At 49.8% G+C, this 17,721-nt stretch overlaps 1 protein-coding gene across 1 annotated transcript in view; it reads right to left on the bottom strand.

Annotated features, from left to right (window-relative positions):
* ASB2 (ankyrin repeat and SOCS box containing 2) overlaps positions 1-17,721 on the bottom strand; it is a 47,344-nt gene that overhangs the window by 29,263 nt on the left and 360 nt on the right. Inside the window, exon 2 of the mRNA XM_081552218.1 lies at positions 4,113-4,389. Coding sequence (XP_081408344.1) covers positions 4,113-4,318 — 206 coding nt within the window. The 5' untranslated portion in view covers positions 4,319-4,389. The remainder of the gene's footprint in view (positions 1-4,112; positions 4,390-17,721) is intronic.

Below are 17,721 nucleotides of genomic sequence, written 5' to 3'. Positions count from 1 at the left end.
GTGAGATCACTACCTCCATGCCCAGGCCACCAGGAGGGGTCTGTTTCCCTCTCATCTACTGGCCAGCTCATCCTTTCTGGGCTGGCCAGAGAGGACTCACATGTAGAGGAGAATGTGATTTCCAACTGCAGCAACTTCTGTCTTCCTAGCTAAGGCTAATATTCATTGAGAGCTTGCTGTATACTGAGTCTTATGATAGGCACATGGCACAAAATATTTCATTTCATCCTCTAGACCACTTTGTGAAGGAGATATAATTGGTTCCCTTATGCAGATGAGGAAGCTGAGGCTCAAAGAGGTTCACTTCCTCTAGCCTGTTTGATGAACTCTTATTCATCCTGCAAAGCCTACCTCCTAGACTAAGAAATAAATCAACTCTTTCTGTGTCCCTCTGACACTGAAGCAAGCCCCTTTGCTGCATCCATCCTATTGGATTATTATGTACCTCTGGGCCTTTGCCCTCGTTAGACTGCAAGCTTAGGGAAAGCAGGGACGAGGCCTGATTCACATCCAAGTGTCAAGAATGCAGCTGGAACATCATAATTGTACAGTAAAAGTTGCTTATTTAAATTGTTTGCAGCTGTGCATACATCAGCCCAAGCAAGTTCCTGCCTCATGCTTTCATCTTCTTAGAAATGTAACTTTAAATAAAATGCAGAAGTTTAAAAACTGGAAGACCTAACTTTCTAGACCCATTTGGACTGGTTCATCAGTGCGTGAATCCGGTTTCTCTATTGGATAGGAAGTTCATCTGCCATTCAGGGAATCCCCAGTGGGCCACAGTTTGGCAAATGATCATCATACATATTCAAGCCAAACCCTTTACCTTGGGATCGGGGTTCAGGGTTCAGCCCTTCACCCTGTGGTAGAAGAGAAACAAACTGGAAAATGACTTTAAGAGGGAATATTATATTTTCTCTGAAATGCTGAGCTGGCTTTCATTTCTAGGATCCCAAAGCACCAGTTGACCTTTGTGTCCACATTTGCCATTTTGATCACAAGCAGATAACAATAAATTGTATTTCTAGAGAATTTTATTGGATTCAAAGTACACCGATTTGCATAAAAACATTCACTGGTCATCTATAGTGAGCCAGGCTCTTTGCCAGGCACTGAGGATACAAAAGTGAGTAATATCTATTCCCTGTCCCCAAGGAGGTCACACAATGTCATTGGGGACACTCTCAGGAGGCCAGATAATGTCTTCCTACAGTGACACAAAAGCTTGTCCAGGAAACGGAGGCTGTCATGAGATGAGCAGTCAGGGTATGCAGGGAGGAAGTGGGGGGAAGTCGTTCCGGTGACAGGATGTTGCAGGGGGATTCAGCACCTACCTCATCTGATTTGCTTTTCGTAATAAAGGGTGCAAGGTGAGCCTAGGCAAGTTTTGTTATTGCCATTTTAGGGATAAGGCTGCTAGGGCTCAGAAAAGTCAAGTCACTTGCCTGAGGTCACACAGCCAGTAGTGACAGAGGAAGGATCTGAACACACTCTACACTCCCTTCTCTTTCCAGTCTAATCAGCCACCGCCTCACTCAGGCCTGCATTCACCCATTCATCCGCCTACAAAGAGCTCTGCGGTGTTGCCACAGGTCAGGCCCCATGTGCTAGACACGGGGGCTCACAGGAAGGAAGATGAGTGAGGCTCCGGCCTTCAAGGAGTTCATAGGTGAATGGCAGAAATAAAAAAGATAGAAGCTGTAAGTCATTGTCGGGGCAGTGAAGTAAACAGCCGGGAAAGTAAGAATGCGACCTGCTTGATCGGGGAGCCTGCTCAAAGATGAGGAGGGGCTGGCCATGGGGAGCCTCTGAGGGCATGTGCGACGCCCACCTTCTAGACCTGCTGTGAGTCCACTTAGATGGACACGGTGATATTTGGGGATAAATGTGTTCAAGGACTCTATCAGGCCCTGTACTTACTGTCAGGCTGTGTCTGAGTGCAAGCCCGTGTGTCTCTTATGCAGGGGGGACCCTGAATCTCGGTGGGGAGAAGGTGCCCGGAAGTGGAGGAGGGACAGGAAACAGAGAGAGGCCTCTGTAGCATCAGCACAGCTGGCTGAGTGTCTGAAACTAAGGGTGGCTCAGACCTCGGTTTGGGTCCTGGCCCTGCGGGGCATCTGCGTTGTCACGTATAAACTGGATCCCGAGATATCCACCTTCCGTGGCTTCTCTCAGGGTCAGGTGAACGCCTGTGGGCTGAGCTTGCAGGGCAGGAGGAGGAGAATTTCATTAAAAATCACATGAAAGGGACTTGCTTCCCCAGCAGCTCTGCCTCCTTTCAGAGATGGAGGTAGGTCCATCTCACCATAGATCGCCACCGCGGTGAGGAGGGGCAGGCTCAATCCTCCTGCCCTGCACGACTCTGCCTGGCTCTTAGGTGAGGACCACATGGCCTCGCATAAGTCCTTTCCCTGCTGTGTGAGGGGTTTTTTCCTCAGGATAAATGTTTACACCCCATGGTGGGCCTCTATTTCCTACCCCTAGAAGAAGAGGGAGGTCAGGGCCCAGTGGTAATATTTTCAATCCCACACTGGGGAGAAGGCTGCAGAGGCCCCGGGATGCATGGTTTGTGCTACTGCCAGGATGAGGGGAGGATGCTCTTCTCTCTATCTGATCCCCCTGAGAAAGAGGAACCTGTGGTTTGACCCAGGCTGAACAGGCCAGAACAGGAACCAGGGCTTCTAGAACATGAGCCACCATGAGTCCTTGGCTTTGGACTTCTGCATTTCAGATTGGGTCCCAGGATGGGACTTCTTATGGGCAGCTCAGTAACTTGGAGCCTTCATATTCCTTCCAGCTGCCTGAGGAGGTTGCCTGCCTGCCCCTTTAGGGAAGGGATGCCTGAGTGGTGGGCATCCCAGGCCTTTGCCCAGCCTGTCTGGCAGAAGTGGTCTAACCTCAGAAGGGCCAAAGTCACCCTTTCATCAGGGGACAGGGTCAAGGTGTACCATCACCCACCTTCATCCCTATCCACTGGCTCTGGGCATCAGAAAGTCTGTTTATTGTTGCTGCTATCATTACTATTATTGTTTGAGGTTCAGAGAGTTTGAGTGACTTGCCTGAGGTCACACAGGAAGTCAACTGGCTGTTGAAGACAATAAGATTTGAGGCCCATAGACTGCATGCTGAGTAAAAGCATTTTTTTTAAATGTATATGCTTCTTTTCTAAAAGCATTATAACATTCAGAGCCATTTTAAGATCCCAGTTACCTCCCTGCTTCTCATCTCCTATGAAGGGGGTACTAGGTGTCTAGATCTGCCTCTGGACATGCTACATGTCCAGCATGTAGCCACATATGGCTAGTGAGCCAATGAGATGTGGCTAGTCTGAATTGAGATGGACTGTGAATGCAAAATACACACTGGCTTCTAGAGACTTGATATGAAAGGGAATGTAAACATCTCATTTGTAAGCTTCACATTAATGACATTTGGAAATGATAATATTTTAGACACAAATTAATTTCACTTGTTTCTCTTTACTTTTTAGTGTGACTCTTGGGATACTCAAATTGCATCTGTGAAATTACAGTTGAGGCCCACATCATATTTCTACTGATGCAACCTGGCGCTGCTGTAGATGGTCCAGCTAATGGGATGATGAGGTCATATCGAGATAGGGGAGCCAGAACAGAAGGCAAGATGGCTTTGCCAGGCAGATATTACTGCTTCTCAGACATGTTTTTCCAGGGAGTCAGCATAGATAGGGTTGGAAATCCTGGCCAGATTCAGCACATCAGTTCCACTCTATCCTGATCATAAAGCCAATGAAGCAAGACTAAGCTACGGGCTTTGGAATCAGATAGGTTGAATGTCTGCAACACAGTCTGCCAACTGTGTGACCCTGGACTAGTTACTCAGCCCTGAGCTTCAGTTTCCTCATCTGTAAAATGGGAATATACCATAGAGCTTCCTAGAAGGTCCTTAAGAGGATGAAATGAGGCAAAGTACGTATAGCACCCAGGGCAGTGCCTGGCACCTTCAGGGCTCAGTAAGCTTAGATAACAAATGTAAGTCATTACAGTGTGAAAATACATCTTAGAGACCAAGCTACTTTGGTCTTGGGTTAACAATGTTTGGGATCTGCACCCAATTGGATGCCCCTTTCTCACCTGGTCCATGGATAGAAGTGGGCGGGTTCACGGTTGACACGTGTGGGCACAGTGGTCTCAGTGGTGGTTGGGCCCCGAGTCTTGTCAGCTAGGCTCTGCTCAATGGCCATCTGGACCAGCTCGTCCTCGCTCAGGCTGCTGTACAGGTTGTATTCCTCTTGCCCAATGGCACGCGGTCTGCCCCGAGCACTGATCTCCGTGGCCATCCTCTTCCACCCCTCACTTCCGTCTCCAGAAGACACTCAGCAGGGAGGAGAAAGCATCAAACCAGAAAATTCTGTGAAGAGATCAAAGCCATCCTGATAACTAAGAGTTTGGAAAGTAGCTGTGTTTATACACAGGGAAGGCTATGCTTTCTTGTAGCAATCACACAATCATTTTTCATCCTTTCGTTTTGTTATATGATCTACCCAGTCACCCACTCATCTATACATCCATCCATCCACTCATCTGTTCATCAGTCTGCCAGCCTGACTATCCATCTAACCAATCAACCACCTGTCCAATTATTCATCCTCTCTCGGATCCAGCTGTCCACTTACCCACTCATTTATCCATTCACCTTCCCATCCATTCACTTCTCCATCCATTTGTCCACCCCTCTAATAATCTATCCACCCAACCATCCATGCTCCTATCCATCCACTCATCTGTCTATCCAACCATTCAGTCATTCACCCATCTCTCCACTATTCAACCTCTGATGTATGTCTGTCCCCCACCCAGTCATTTATCCATTCAGCCACCTATACGTCTATGTATTCAACCAACCATCCACTCTTCCACTGTTTATTTTTCCATCCCAGACAGCCTATCTATGCATGCATGCATACATCATTAATTGAGAGATTATTTACTGAGCACTCTTCTAAGCACTGGTGTTGTAACAATGATACCAACAGAATGAATCTCTGCCCTCATGGCACTTAACAACTGTGCTCACATTCCTTCCTTCCAATTATTCACAACATCATATTCCCCACTTCTCTGCCCTGTACTAGAGTTGAGATTATTGGAGATGAATCATATGCTCTAGCTAAAAATCAGTTGTTAAAATCACTTGCCATGTTAATTCCAGGGACTGTCTTCTCAAAAAAAAAAAAAAAGCCTAAAGGAGAAATGGATTTTGCTTAAGTCAACTGCTTTAAGGAAATGAGGCCAAATCAGCTAAGCCTGACTTTTGTTTTGACTGGCTGACATGCAGTGTGACTCTAGGTCGGTGGTTCTGAGCCTTGATTGAAGATTAGAGTCATATAAGGTCTTTTAAAAAATATGCAAATTACCAGGGCTGTAATTTGGTTTGCTCGGCAAATATTCACCTTCCTCTTCCCCTCGGAGGCAGATTGTTCCCCCATCCTTCCCCACCAAGATTGGGCTTGGCCTTGTAATTTGCTCTGGCAAATGAATATTGGTGGACATGATAAAGCAGCCAGTTGACACGCCCATGTGCAGTGGCACTTGCTGCTCTGCCATCGCCAGGACTCCGCCCTGGAGCCATTGCCCTTTAGCTGGGCCCCAGAGTGAACCCACCTGGGGCAGCCTTAGCCCAGCCTGCATAGAGGAGCTGTGTCCAGTGGGCCTGCAGCCGGAAGCTGAGTAGCCTAGCCCAGCCTAGCCTGGCCTAGATCAGCCCATCGACCTGCAGACCCAGAACACCAGAATAAACTCCTTTTTGTTTGCTTGTTTTCTTGTTTTGGCTGCACCATGTAACTTGTGGGATCTTAGTTCCCTGACCAGGAACTGAATCCCTGCCCTCCGCATTAAGATCATGGAGTCCTAACCGCTGGACCACCAGGGAATTCCTGAGAATGAATTCTTATTGGGGGTGCTATCTTATGTAGGATTCTTGTGGCTCTAGTTAACTGATACTCAAAAGACTATGCCAGGCACTTCACAAAGAAAATAGCTAAATGGCCAACCACCAAATGTAAGGGCACTTCACTTTCTAAGTATTTGGGGAGAATGTAAATTAAGACCCCAATGTAATATCACTATGTACCCGCCAGAATAACTCAAGAGAAGAAGATGGGAAATGATGAGTATTAGAGAGGATGTGGAGCAACCAGAATCCTCCCTACTCCTGGCAGGAGTGTCAAAATGGGATGGCATTTGCTAATGCCGAGCATATTTATTTCCTTTGACCCTCAAATCCCACTCCAGGCTCTAGGCCCAAGACTTGTGTACATACATTCACCAAAAGAGAAGTTCAAGAGTATCCATAGCAGTGCTGTTCATTATAACCCCCCTGGAAACTCCCCAAATGTCTATTAGCATTCTACATTGTGGTATATTCACGTGACAGATAGTATACATCATTGAAATACCCAAACCACCACTATACACAATAACAGGATGAATCTCATGAACCAAACTGAGCAAAAAAATTCAGATAATAAAGAATATACACACACCATTCAATTTGTATAAAGTTCAAGAACAGGCAAAACTGGAGAGTGGTTACCTTTAGGAGTTAACTGAATCAGAGGGCCCATGAAGGGGGCCAGTCACACAGTCTTTTTTTAAGACTTTTTTTGATGAGGACCATTTTAAAAGTCTTTATTGAGTTTGTTACAATTTTGCTTCTGTTTTATGTTTTGGCTTTTTGGCCCTGAGGCATGTGGGATCTTGGTTCCCTGACCAGGGATCGAAGCTGCACCCCCTGCATTGAAGGGGAAGTCCTAACCACTGGACTGCCAGGGAAGTCCCCTGTATTCCTTAATCTAAGTGGTTGTACGGTTGGCTGGTTCCCTTTGTAAGAATCCTTGTAGCCATTCAAGTATGATCTGTATGCTTCTCTGTGAGTACATTATACCACAAATAATATATCTACTTTAAAATTATATAAAATTCGTTCTCTATAAAGGACTGTGTTCGGGCCCCATCTCAGACTCATTATGTCAGAATCTCTGGATTCTGGTGTGTGGCCTGCGTATCACACTTCTTTGAAGAGCTCCGCAGGGGTCTGGGAACCATCACTTGGCAGAATGATGGGTCATAGAGCACAAGTAGGGTGGGGGAGCACTGTCCAGGTTGGAGGAGGGGCAAGGGATGAGGACACGGGCTGAGTCCTTGGTGGATATTCTTCTCATGACTGTCACCGGGGCTTACCTGGTGGCTCAGTGGTAAAGAATCTGCCTGCCAATGCAGGAGACTAGGTTCAACCCCTGATCCAGGATGATCCCCTGGAGAAGGAAATGGCAACCCACTACAGTATTCTTGCCTCGGAAATCCCATACACAGAGGAGCCTGGAAGGCTAAAATCCACGGGGTCCCAAAGACATGACTCAGTGACTGAACGTACGCACACACACACAATTACTGTCACGGCCCTAAGAGTAACAACTGTTGCCCTATAAAGTTCCGCTTGATCTTCTACCTCTACCATTATCATTATTTTGCAGCAGCAATAACATCAGTTTTGCTTGTTGTATAAATAGCTCAAGACTGGGAATCAAGAGACTTGGGTTCATGTCCCAGCTCAGCCATGAGCATCTTCCTCTCTTGGGCCCTTGGTTTTTCCATCTATTAAATGGTGGGATGGACTAGATCATGCCGTCCGTCACTGGCACCATGCAGCCAGGTGGTACCCACAGCCGCCTGGGCCAGACCTTGCTTCCCGCACCTCCTTTGCTTCCCTGTGCCTAAGGTCCCTTCCTTGGCTTTTCCAGGCCTGGAGTCCAGCTCTACCCCTGACTTGGAACAAGGCAGAGACTCAACATCTGTGGTGCTACCCTGACTGGTAGTGCTGACACCCAATGCCTGGCCTAGTGTTGTGGTGACCCTGCCTGAGGGCATCCCTCTGCTCCAGGCCAGGGCCAAGGGGAAAGAGCACTGGACTAAGAGTCAGAGACCTGGGTTATAGTCTCCAAGTTGATGCTCAAGTGCTGTGTGACCTCAGCCACATCCCTGTCCCTCTCTGGGCCTCAGTTTTCCCTTTGCAAAAGGAGGGTTTTGGCTAGAAGGTTTCCAAAATTTCTAAAGTTTCTGCAACTCATTGCGATGTTTGGTCAGCTCTGTGCTAGTAAAGCCCAAACTGTCTGTCCCTGGAGGTCCCTATGGCCACATCAACAGATTTTCCATAGGTATGGAGCTTAGCAGGGGGAATAGGGACCCAGGTAGGAGTGGAAGGATCTCAGATCTGAGAGTCAGGAACTCTAGGACTAGTTTTAATTCTGCAACTTACTAGCTTTGTGACCTTGGTCAAGTCACTTCCCCTTCTGGGCTTCAGCTCCTTTATCAGTAAAATGGGAATGAGACAACCCACTTCACCACGTTGTGGGAGCCATACCTGTGCTGAGTAGGTGCAGGCAATGGGGAGGAGACCCCTCCAGTCCTTCACCCCAAGATAGCCATTGGCTCTGCAGCCTGGTGTGGGTGGTTCAGAGGCACCTGGACAGAAACCAGCTCCAGCGAGCACCCCTTCCCTGACCAGATTTCTAGGAAGGCGAGGGCAGCCAGGTGATGCTCACCTGGAACCATCATCTCCTGCAGCTAACGCCAGGCTCCCCACCCCCCCATCTCCCACCCCCATGGGTCAGACAGCATCCAGAGACTTTCCCTTTTGTTATTTATCTCACAGCATTGCCCTGACAACAGCCCTAGAAAGTAAGAATGTTTTTTGTTGAATTAAGTTTCTAAATCTTCTGCATCCTTGAGCCTTCCAAAAGGACCTGATGCCCCTACGTACTTGACACCCACACATGGGTGTGATGGATGAAGCGATTACGATTCAGAAAGGGGAAGGGAAAGGTTTGCCTGAGGACAGGCAGCTGGAACGTAGGGCTTTGGAGCCCAAACTTCCTACCTCAAATCCAGCGCTCCTTCTGGGAGTTCCAGGGACACGGATCCAGGTAAGTAGCACTCATGGGGTTCTGAGCAGGCAGGGGTAATACTGCCATCCTCCTCCAGCCTGGCACCTGCACAGTGGGCATGGTGTCAGGCTCTCAGCCCATGCAGGGGACATTTCCCAGATGGCGGTTGACCTTGAAGGATCTTGAGGGAGCGGAGCTTCCCCATCTTCGCTGTGGGACCTGACATCTCTTGATTTTCCCATTGAGATCCCCAGCCTGTCTACAGCCATACCGCCCTGAACAAGCCCAATCTCATCTGATCTTGGATGAGATGGCTATAACCCTGATCTTGGAGGCTAAGCAGGGTCGGGCCTGGTTAGTACTTGGATGGGAGATCCTCAGCCTTTGAGGGGCCTTGAGTAAGTTCCCCATCTTTAGAAGCTTCATGTGCAAATATGGAGACACTGGTAAGGACTGTTGTGAGGAGGTGGTGGTAGAATTAAGAGGGCTCAGGCGTAGCTGGGCTGAGCGCTGGACCTGGCCGTTGGTATGGAAGCCTGTGATGCTCAGTTGCTTCCTGTCTTCCCCATCACTGGGGCTTCCCCTTCGCAGGCTAGGGCTGCTGCCAAGGTCCCAGGGGTGTTTCCCCGGAGGTGGGTGGGACTCCTCAATCTTAGCTTGAGGGGCTGCTAGGGAGCAGCCTCTGGGGTCACTGGCCGAGTTCAAATCACAGCTTTGCTGGTTATTAGCTATGTGACCCTTAGAAGTTCAGTTTCTCCACCTGTTCAGTTCTGTTCAGTTCAGTTGCTCAGTCGTGTCCAACTTTTTGCAACCCCATACACGGCAGCATGCCAGGCCTCCCTGTCCATCACTAACTCCCAGAGTTTACTCAAACTCACGTCCATCGAGTTGGTGATGCCATCCAACCATCTCATCCTCTGTTGTCCCCTTCTCCTTCCGCCTTCACTCTTTCCCAGCATCAGGGTCTTTTCCAATGAGTCAGTTCTTTGCATCAGGTGGCTAAAATATTGGAGTTTCAGCTTCAGCATCAGTCCTTCCAGTGAATATTCAGGACTGATTTCCTTTAGGATGGACTGGTTGGATCCTGGCAGTCCAAGGAACTCTCAAGAGTCTTCTCCAACACTACAGTTCAAAAGCATCAATTCTTCATCCCTCAGCTTTCTTTATAATCCAACTCTCACATCCATATACGACTATTGGAAAAACCAAAGCCTTGACTAGATGCGACCTTTGTTGGCAAAGTAATGTCTCTGCTTTTTAATATGCTGTCTGGTTTAGTCATAACTTTTCTTCCAAGGAGGAGGCATCTTTTAATTTCATGGCTGCAGTCACCATCTGCAGTGATTTTGGAGCCCCCCAAAATAAAGTCTGACACTGTTTCCACTGTTCCTCCATCTATTTGCCATGAAGTGATGGGACCGGATGCCATGATCTTAGTTTTCTGAATGTTGAGCTTGAAGCCAACTTTTTCACTCTCCTCTTTCACTTTCATCAAGAGGCTCTTTCGTTCTTCTTTGCTTTCTGCCATAAGGGTGGCGTCCCTACAATGGGCTTACTGAGAGCACCTAGTTCACGGCAGAGTGAGGGTGGGCTGAGGGGGTGAGATTCTGGGTGATGCTCTGGCCCTCTCGTCCTCAGTTTCTCCTCATCTTCGTGCTGCTCAGCTCGACTTCTGAGGCCTCGGCTTGGGGGCTGGGCCACCTTCTGGGCCTGAGTCCAGGAAAGAGGCCCGTGGTCTCACAGGACCCTCTGGGAGGCTGATTGAGATAAAAACAGCCCTTTCCCAGGGAAAGTGAGAGTGCAGTGGGCCCTGCCAGTCAAGCCAGGGGCCTGCGAAGGGAGCAGTGTTTGAGCGTGGCCCATCCAAGGCCAGCTTGGAATAGGGGAGACCGAGGCTTCCAGGGGTCCCTCTTTTCCTCCTTTGTGGGTCCCCAAACATTGGCTCCAGGGGAACCTCCACCTCTCCCAGGTGGCATCTGTAAAATGGGGGTAACAGTTGCTGTGATGGGGGTTCTTGTGTTAACACAGTAAAGCACTTAGCACAATGCCTGGCCCATCCACAGCTGATGCTCTTCCAAGCTGGGCCTCAGTTTCTACACCTGTAAAATGGGCATAGAAACATGGGCCCTTGCAAGACTGAAGTGAGGATTAAATAATGACATTTGAAAAGTGGTCCTTCTTCCTCCGATTCTTTCCCCTCCCGACAAATCCAGGCTCCCTGACAGCCAGGGTCTGCCTGGGAGTTGGCAGGGAGCCTGCGTTCCCACAGATGGGGTGAGATCTTTGTGGCTGTTTGGGGTGGGAAGAGTGGCTTCTTGATGTCTTAGTAGAAATTGGGGCTGGGGGCATGGCTGGAAGTGTCGGGGACAAGAAAGGGCCTGGGAGTCATCTTCCAGGGCACCAAGCTCCCACTCTGCTGGGGACCTGAGTCAGAGGTAAGAGCCCAGATAAGCCACTTCCAGCCCTCCGCTCATCTGCCTTCCCTTCCTGGCCTTGTCCACTCACTATCTGTCCCAGATGCCTTCCTGTGGCTTCTCCACCAGGAAGCCTTCCCGATCTGATGGCTAAGGAGCCCTGACTGCCTCCTCTCCTAGTGGTCTGACTGCCCGCTGTGGGCCTGGATCCCTGGGGAGCCCAGAGACGTCCACAGAGCAGGGCCATGCCACATTCATGCCATAACCCCAGGACCTAACCTGAGGCCAGGTACACAGTAGGTACTTAATAAATGTCAGACGGGCAGGTGAATGAATGATTGGGTCAAACCTTGGAAGCACTATTATTATAAGAGCCTGCTTTTGGTAGAGAGCGTGACCTCAGATTGACTGCCTGGGTTCAAAGCCGGCTCTGCCACCAGTTGGCCACATCATGGGAAGCAGGTTGCTCCCACCGCTTCTGCCTCACGTTGTCTTTCTGTAAAATGGAGACATAGTAGCATCTGGTCTACAGAGGCACAGTCAGATGAAACAAGGTGACATGTATAAATATGGGGCAGGCCACTTAGCACGTGGCCAGTGGCCCAGGAAAACCTGCTAACACTAGTCCACGCTCCTGAGATGCTGTGATTCTCTGCTCTGACTCATTCCTGCTGGGACGCCGTCAACCGGAACTCCTTCCCGGTTGGCAGTTTCCGTTTGGGCCGCTTTCCCCTCAGCTGTGATCAGGAGGGACGTTAGCCCAGGCAGTCCCTCGGGACCCTGAGCCCCGTTGGGCAGGCCGGAGGGTGAGTAACGGGCTCAGAGCTTGGGAAGGAGGGAGACCGCCACGCCCTCCCCAAGCCCAGCCTGGGCGCAGGATGGATTCTGCCCACTACTTCCAAATCCCTCGCTCCCCAGGGCCCCTCCCGCCACCTCCTCCTTTCCTGAGAACACAACCTGCTGTCCTGGGGACTTTGGAAGGACCCACAGCCTGTCCCACTTCTTCTAATCCTGGATTTGAATTCATGTATGAGATGACGGCCTGCAAACAATAGAGGGTGTCTAGTGAGCACTTATTTCCTGGAATAGGGCTGGCACGTAGTAAGGGCTGGATGAATGTTTCAGGCAGGGTCGACTTATATGTTTTAGGTATGAGTGTGGACTGTCCGAGTCAGCTCTTATGCAAAGCGCTATGCAAAGGCACTGCAACCAGCGCTGGGAGAGCCACAGCCCTAATGCCTTCCTTTGCAGTTAATTTACACTCTCCTGAACGTTGTCCGCTTGAGCCACATGGTAGATCTATGAAGAAGGTATTGTTCCCATTCTACAGATGAGGAAACTGAGGCAATAGCAGGGCAAATTGACAAAGAAGAGACCAGAGGCTACATCTTCTGACTTCACACCTAGTCCTCATCCCATGTAACCAACAGACTCTAGTCGTTTTGTAAGCTTTGAATATAGGGCCAGGTTAAACTGAAGACTCTATATATATGTACATATACACACACACACATACACATACGTATACATTCAAAGGGGGGTTTCTTGGCTCAGATGATAGAATATGGCTGCAATGCAGAAAACCTGGGTTTGATTCCTGGGTTGGGAAGATCCCCTGGAGGAGGAAATGGCAACCCACTCTGGTATTCTTGCCTGGAGAATCCCATGGACAGAGGAGTCTGGCAGGCTATAGTCCATGGGGTCGCAAAGAGTCGGACACAACTAAGCAACTAATGCTTTCACTTTCATATATTAATATATTATAAATGTATTTACATATATGTTATATAAGTATATAATTGTCTGTCGATCTATTCCAGGGCCTCCCAAACATTCCATGACCTTAGTCTGAAGGAGTCCTAACCACAGACTGCTTGGTGAGCCTGGGGCCATGTGAGGAAGTGAGGAACTGACCTGGGCTGTTTCTTGGCCTAAAGCGTTCTCAAGCCCATTCCTTGTGAGCCCAATACGTTTATGAAGCTTACTCTTTCTGATCTGCTGTTGCCCCAGATCCAGAGGGGTCCTGGGAAATCTGAGGAAACGCTTCCAGCTGGAGACTCGTGTTTGTGAAACATTAAAGCATCTCTCCCCTTCCTGGGTCCTGGGGCTTTAAAAGCTAAACCATAGAAAAGGCTGGTGCTCACACTACTATATATAAAACAGATGAACAACAAGGACCTTCTGTATAGTACAGGGAACTATATTCAATATCTTGTAACGATCTATAAATGAAAACAATCTGAAACAGAGTACATATATTGGGTTAACCAAAGAGTTCATTCAGATTTTTCTGTAAGATGTTATGGAAAAGCTCTAATGAACTTTCTGGCCAACCCAATATACATGTATGACTGAATCACTTTGCTTTACACCTGAAACATCGTAAATCAACTACACTCTAACTAAAGAAAAAAAAAAGCCGGTGCTGTGGATCCCTGCACCATTTCCTGGCCAGTTTCACATACTGCATCTTTTGACTTCTCAAGGCCCCTGCACTGGGGGAGGATTCTTCCCATTGCCCAGATGGGGAGACTGAGACCCAGATTGTAAGTGGTAGAGAACACCCCTGCCCCTGTTTTCATCAGACCCTCTGACACTGAATGCTTAGGGCAGTAGACAGGGGTGAGTCTGGAAGTCTCTGCTCTGGCTAAGGGCTGACCTGGCCCTGGGGGGAGGGGGAGTGGCTCCAGGCCATCTTGCTTGGCCCCCAGAGGGGCCCAGGTTAGAGCCCCAGGGTGGGCCTTTGCAACAGGCAGTGCTGACGAGCAAGCGTCTGGCTGCTGGCATCTGGGGCCTCACAGCTGTTAGGATTTGAGCCTTTGTTCAGACTCTAAAGCTCTAAAGCCCCTCCCAGCTCTTCTGATCTTAGAAACTTTGATGCTGGTGACATACACACTCCTCGCTTCCCTCGGGAGCTAGGACTCTAGATTTCTGAGGCTGCACGAGGGTTGTCGGAGGTTACTGAGGGGACCTGACCACAACTGGCCCATAGCCCAGGAGGGAAAACTGAGGCCCAGAGATGGAGCACGATGGGCCCAAGTCACCGAGGGAGGAGGAGGTGACGGCCAGGGATTTGAACCTGCCCAAAGCTACTTCCGCTCCCACACCACCATGCCTCCGGGCCCTCTGTGCCCATCATACACAGAGAAGTCCAAGACTCTCCTAAACGAGCTGAGCACCGCTTGCCAACCTGAATCAGGATGAATCGCTCACAAGGGGTTAGGACCCTGATAACGTTTTAGATTATGTGTTGATTGTTGCAAACTCCGGGTGGAAGCTACCCCCAAAACAGGGGGAGAGAAAGAGGGGTAGAGGGAGACAGGGAAGAAGAAAGAACAAGGGGGGAAAACCTCTTTCCTGTTTTTTGGTGGAAAATATTCCATTTTCCGAGGAGGAGCACATACTCCACACAGGCCTGAAGGCCCACAGTCTGAGGCGGGGCCATGAGCACTAGCTAAGAAAAGCATCAGTGAATGCCAGGTTTCCATTTTACATCTTTGGGTCCTGTGCTACTGAGTCCCCAGGCCCCGTGGGTCACCTTCCGCTCAGCCTCCCAAGTGGAGGACGTGTCTCTTACCTCCCAGCCCTGAAGGGGCTGGTCCTGGCACAGCTAGCCCCCCCATGCCCTCCTGGCCCACCTTCTCACTTTTTCCCACAGCAATGGCTTGGCACATATAGGTATGGCAAGTACACAGGACTCGAGACCTCCGCCCCGGTTTCTGCCCAGGGCTCAGCAAATGCCAGGCTTTGCCTTGTGCCAGAAGCCTGGGCTGGAGATGCGAAGGGGCAGGGCTCCCCAGTGTAGGTCTGAGCCTCTGATCACTGTTGCCCCAGCCCTCGCACACAGCCCAAGTATGGCCTTGCGTGCTAAGTTGCTTCAGTCGTGTCCTACTCTTGGCGACCCTATGGACTGTAGCCCACCAGGCTCCTCTGTCCACGGAATTCTCCAGGCAGTGGTTTGCCGTGCCCTCCTCCAGGGGATCTTCCCCACCCAGGGATCGAACCCTCATCTCATGTCTCCTGCATTGGCAGGCAGGTTCTTTACTGCTAGCGCCGCCTGGGAAGCCCAAGTATGGCCTTGCCCAGCCCTATTCTGGGCACCCGGAGGACATAGACTCTTTCTCATCTTGACCCCTGGGTGGTAGAATGTTCTGGAAGCTCTAACTCCAGGCTCCAGAAGAGAAAATCTCAGGCAGAGCGGGACGACCCTCCCAGAACCCTCTCTCTCCTCACCCACCCTAACCACGTGCAAGGCTGGCTGGAAATCTTTTATTCAAGATCACTCCAAAATCAGCTAGGATCCTTCTCCTTTTTGTTTTTTTGTGTGTTTGCTTGCTTTTGTGTGTTTTGCTTGCCTTTACTTAAATCTTTTTCTTCTCCTCCCTCTACTTTTTCTGTCTTTTCTACCCTTCTCTTCTGTCTCCTTTTCTTTAAACAATTCAGGCAGGTTAGGAATCACCTGACTTCTGTATGGAAAATCCCATGAACAGAGGAGCCTGGTGGGCTATAGAGTTCATAGGGTCACGGGAGTCAGACACGACTGAGCATGAGCACAAGTTCTGTAGTGTTACCATCACCTCCCCGAAGCGTTTTTCTCGGCCACAAAGCTCTTAACAACTCATTTATACTCCCAAGCATTAATTGGTCCAAAAGAAGGTGCTGAGGATGAGAAGTAAAGATATAAACAAGTCCTGTGACAGCTGCCCTCTCTGGGTGGCCTGACCCTCTTCAGTTCAGTAGTGGAAGGACAGTGGGCGGGTCCAGGGATATTTTTGTGCGTCCTCTGGGAAGGCTCTTTTGGATCCAGCCTGTCCACATTGTACAGCACCTTATGATGGTTCAGTGGTGCCAGGGCGGGTCTGTTTACTGCAGTGCTGGTCCCCTGGGGGACCTCAGAGACCACGCCTTAGGCCGTGGGCACTGGAGGCCCATCAGCTAAGAGGCCAGGATTTGAGTCCCAACTCCAACCCCTCCTAGCTCCCTGGCTTTAGATGAGACCCTTAACCTTTCAGGACCTCAGTTTCCAGCTTTGGGAAATGGGAGTCACCATCATCTCTAACTCATGATGCCAAGGAGAAGAGTCAGTGAGAGAAACTACTACAAGCGCTGGGCCAGCGCCTGGCTCACAGTGAATGCTCAAAGAAGGCTCACGGGTATCGATTGCTCTTATTCATTGTCAGGTCACCAGGGGTGGATCACACACGGTCCCCACCCCAAGGAGGAGGAAGAGGGTGACGCCCTCCCCCCCTACCAGGCCCTCGTGGGCTGGATTGTTTGTGCAAGAATGGATGATGCAACCTGGAGGGCTGCCAGGTGGTGGCAGCCTCCAGTCCTGGAGGGGGATGTGCTGTAAACAGGCCTGCCACCAGCTGTCGGGACCTGTCCAACTGTTGCCGAAGTGACTGGAGTCCGCCCCTGGCTGCCCCACTGCGTTCTGCCCCGGGCCTCTGACCGCAGAGGTCAGGGGCTGTGACTGGTGCACTGGCTGCGCTGGCTCTGCCTGGGCGCCTGTGAACTCCCTCAACCGCTGCCTCGTGCATAATCTTTCCCTTTCTCAAGGCAAGCTCTTCTATCCTGTGCTGCAGGCTCAACTTCTGCCCTGACTCAGGCCTTAATGACTTACCTAAGGGTCACTGCCTCCCTGCCTCCTCGTTCCCCTGGCTTTGCAAGGAGTTGCCTGAAGTCAGATCCTCCCCACTGCTCCTCTGCTCAAAAATGATCAGAACATGTCTCATCTTCTTGCCTGGCCTGGTGGGAGCAGTATCTCCTACCCCTACCCCTATTCCCAACTTCCCCTTCCAGCATCACTGCCACTTCTCACCTCCTGGCTCTTTGCTATAACCACACGGCTCTCCCTACTATCTCCCCAGACCCACCCCAGCTTGTCTGCCTTTGCCCGAGCTGATCCTCCAGCTGAAGGTCCCTGTCCCACCCACCCTCTGCCCATCCGAGACATCCATCCATCTTTTCAAAGGCCAGCACCTCCTTGAATGTGTCCTCATGTTTACACACACACACCTTTTTTCATTCTTTACGTGGTATCTTAGTTTTTTTGCAGATTCTATTTCCTCTCTTAAACCCCAAGTTACTGCAAATACAGCTTGTGGCATCCAAGGTTGCTATCATCCCCCCACCCACGACAGACACATACACACAATCCTGCCCATACATAGATGTTCCATAGACACTCCATAAATGGCACATGAAATTAACGCCCCCATGCATGAAAATATCTCTTCCCTCAACCTAAAAGCATTTCTGAAAATCATTTGTTTGATACAGACATTGCCCAAGGCCTATAGAAACAACAATAGCATCATTGATTACTTTTTTTGCATTGCCATTTTTAGAAGTACACAGCAGAATGATATTCTGAGCAAGAAT

Source organism: Giraffa tippelskirchi, chromosome 12, assembly GCF_054371585.1.
Source record: "Giraffa tippelskirchi isolate mGirTip1 chromosome 12, T2T-mGirTip1v1.2.pri, whole genome shotgun sequence".
Classification (NCBI taxonomy): domain Eukaryota; kingdom Metazoa; phylum Chordata; class Mammalia; order Artiodactyla; family Giraffidae; genus Giraffa; species Giraffa tippelskirchi.
This window is presented reverse-complemented; position numbering and strand designations above follow the sequence as displayed.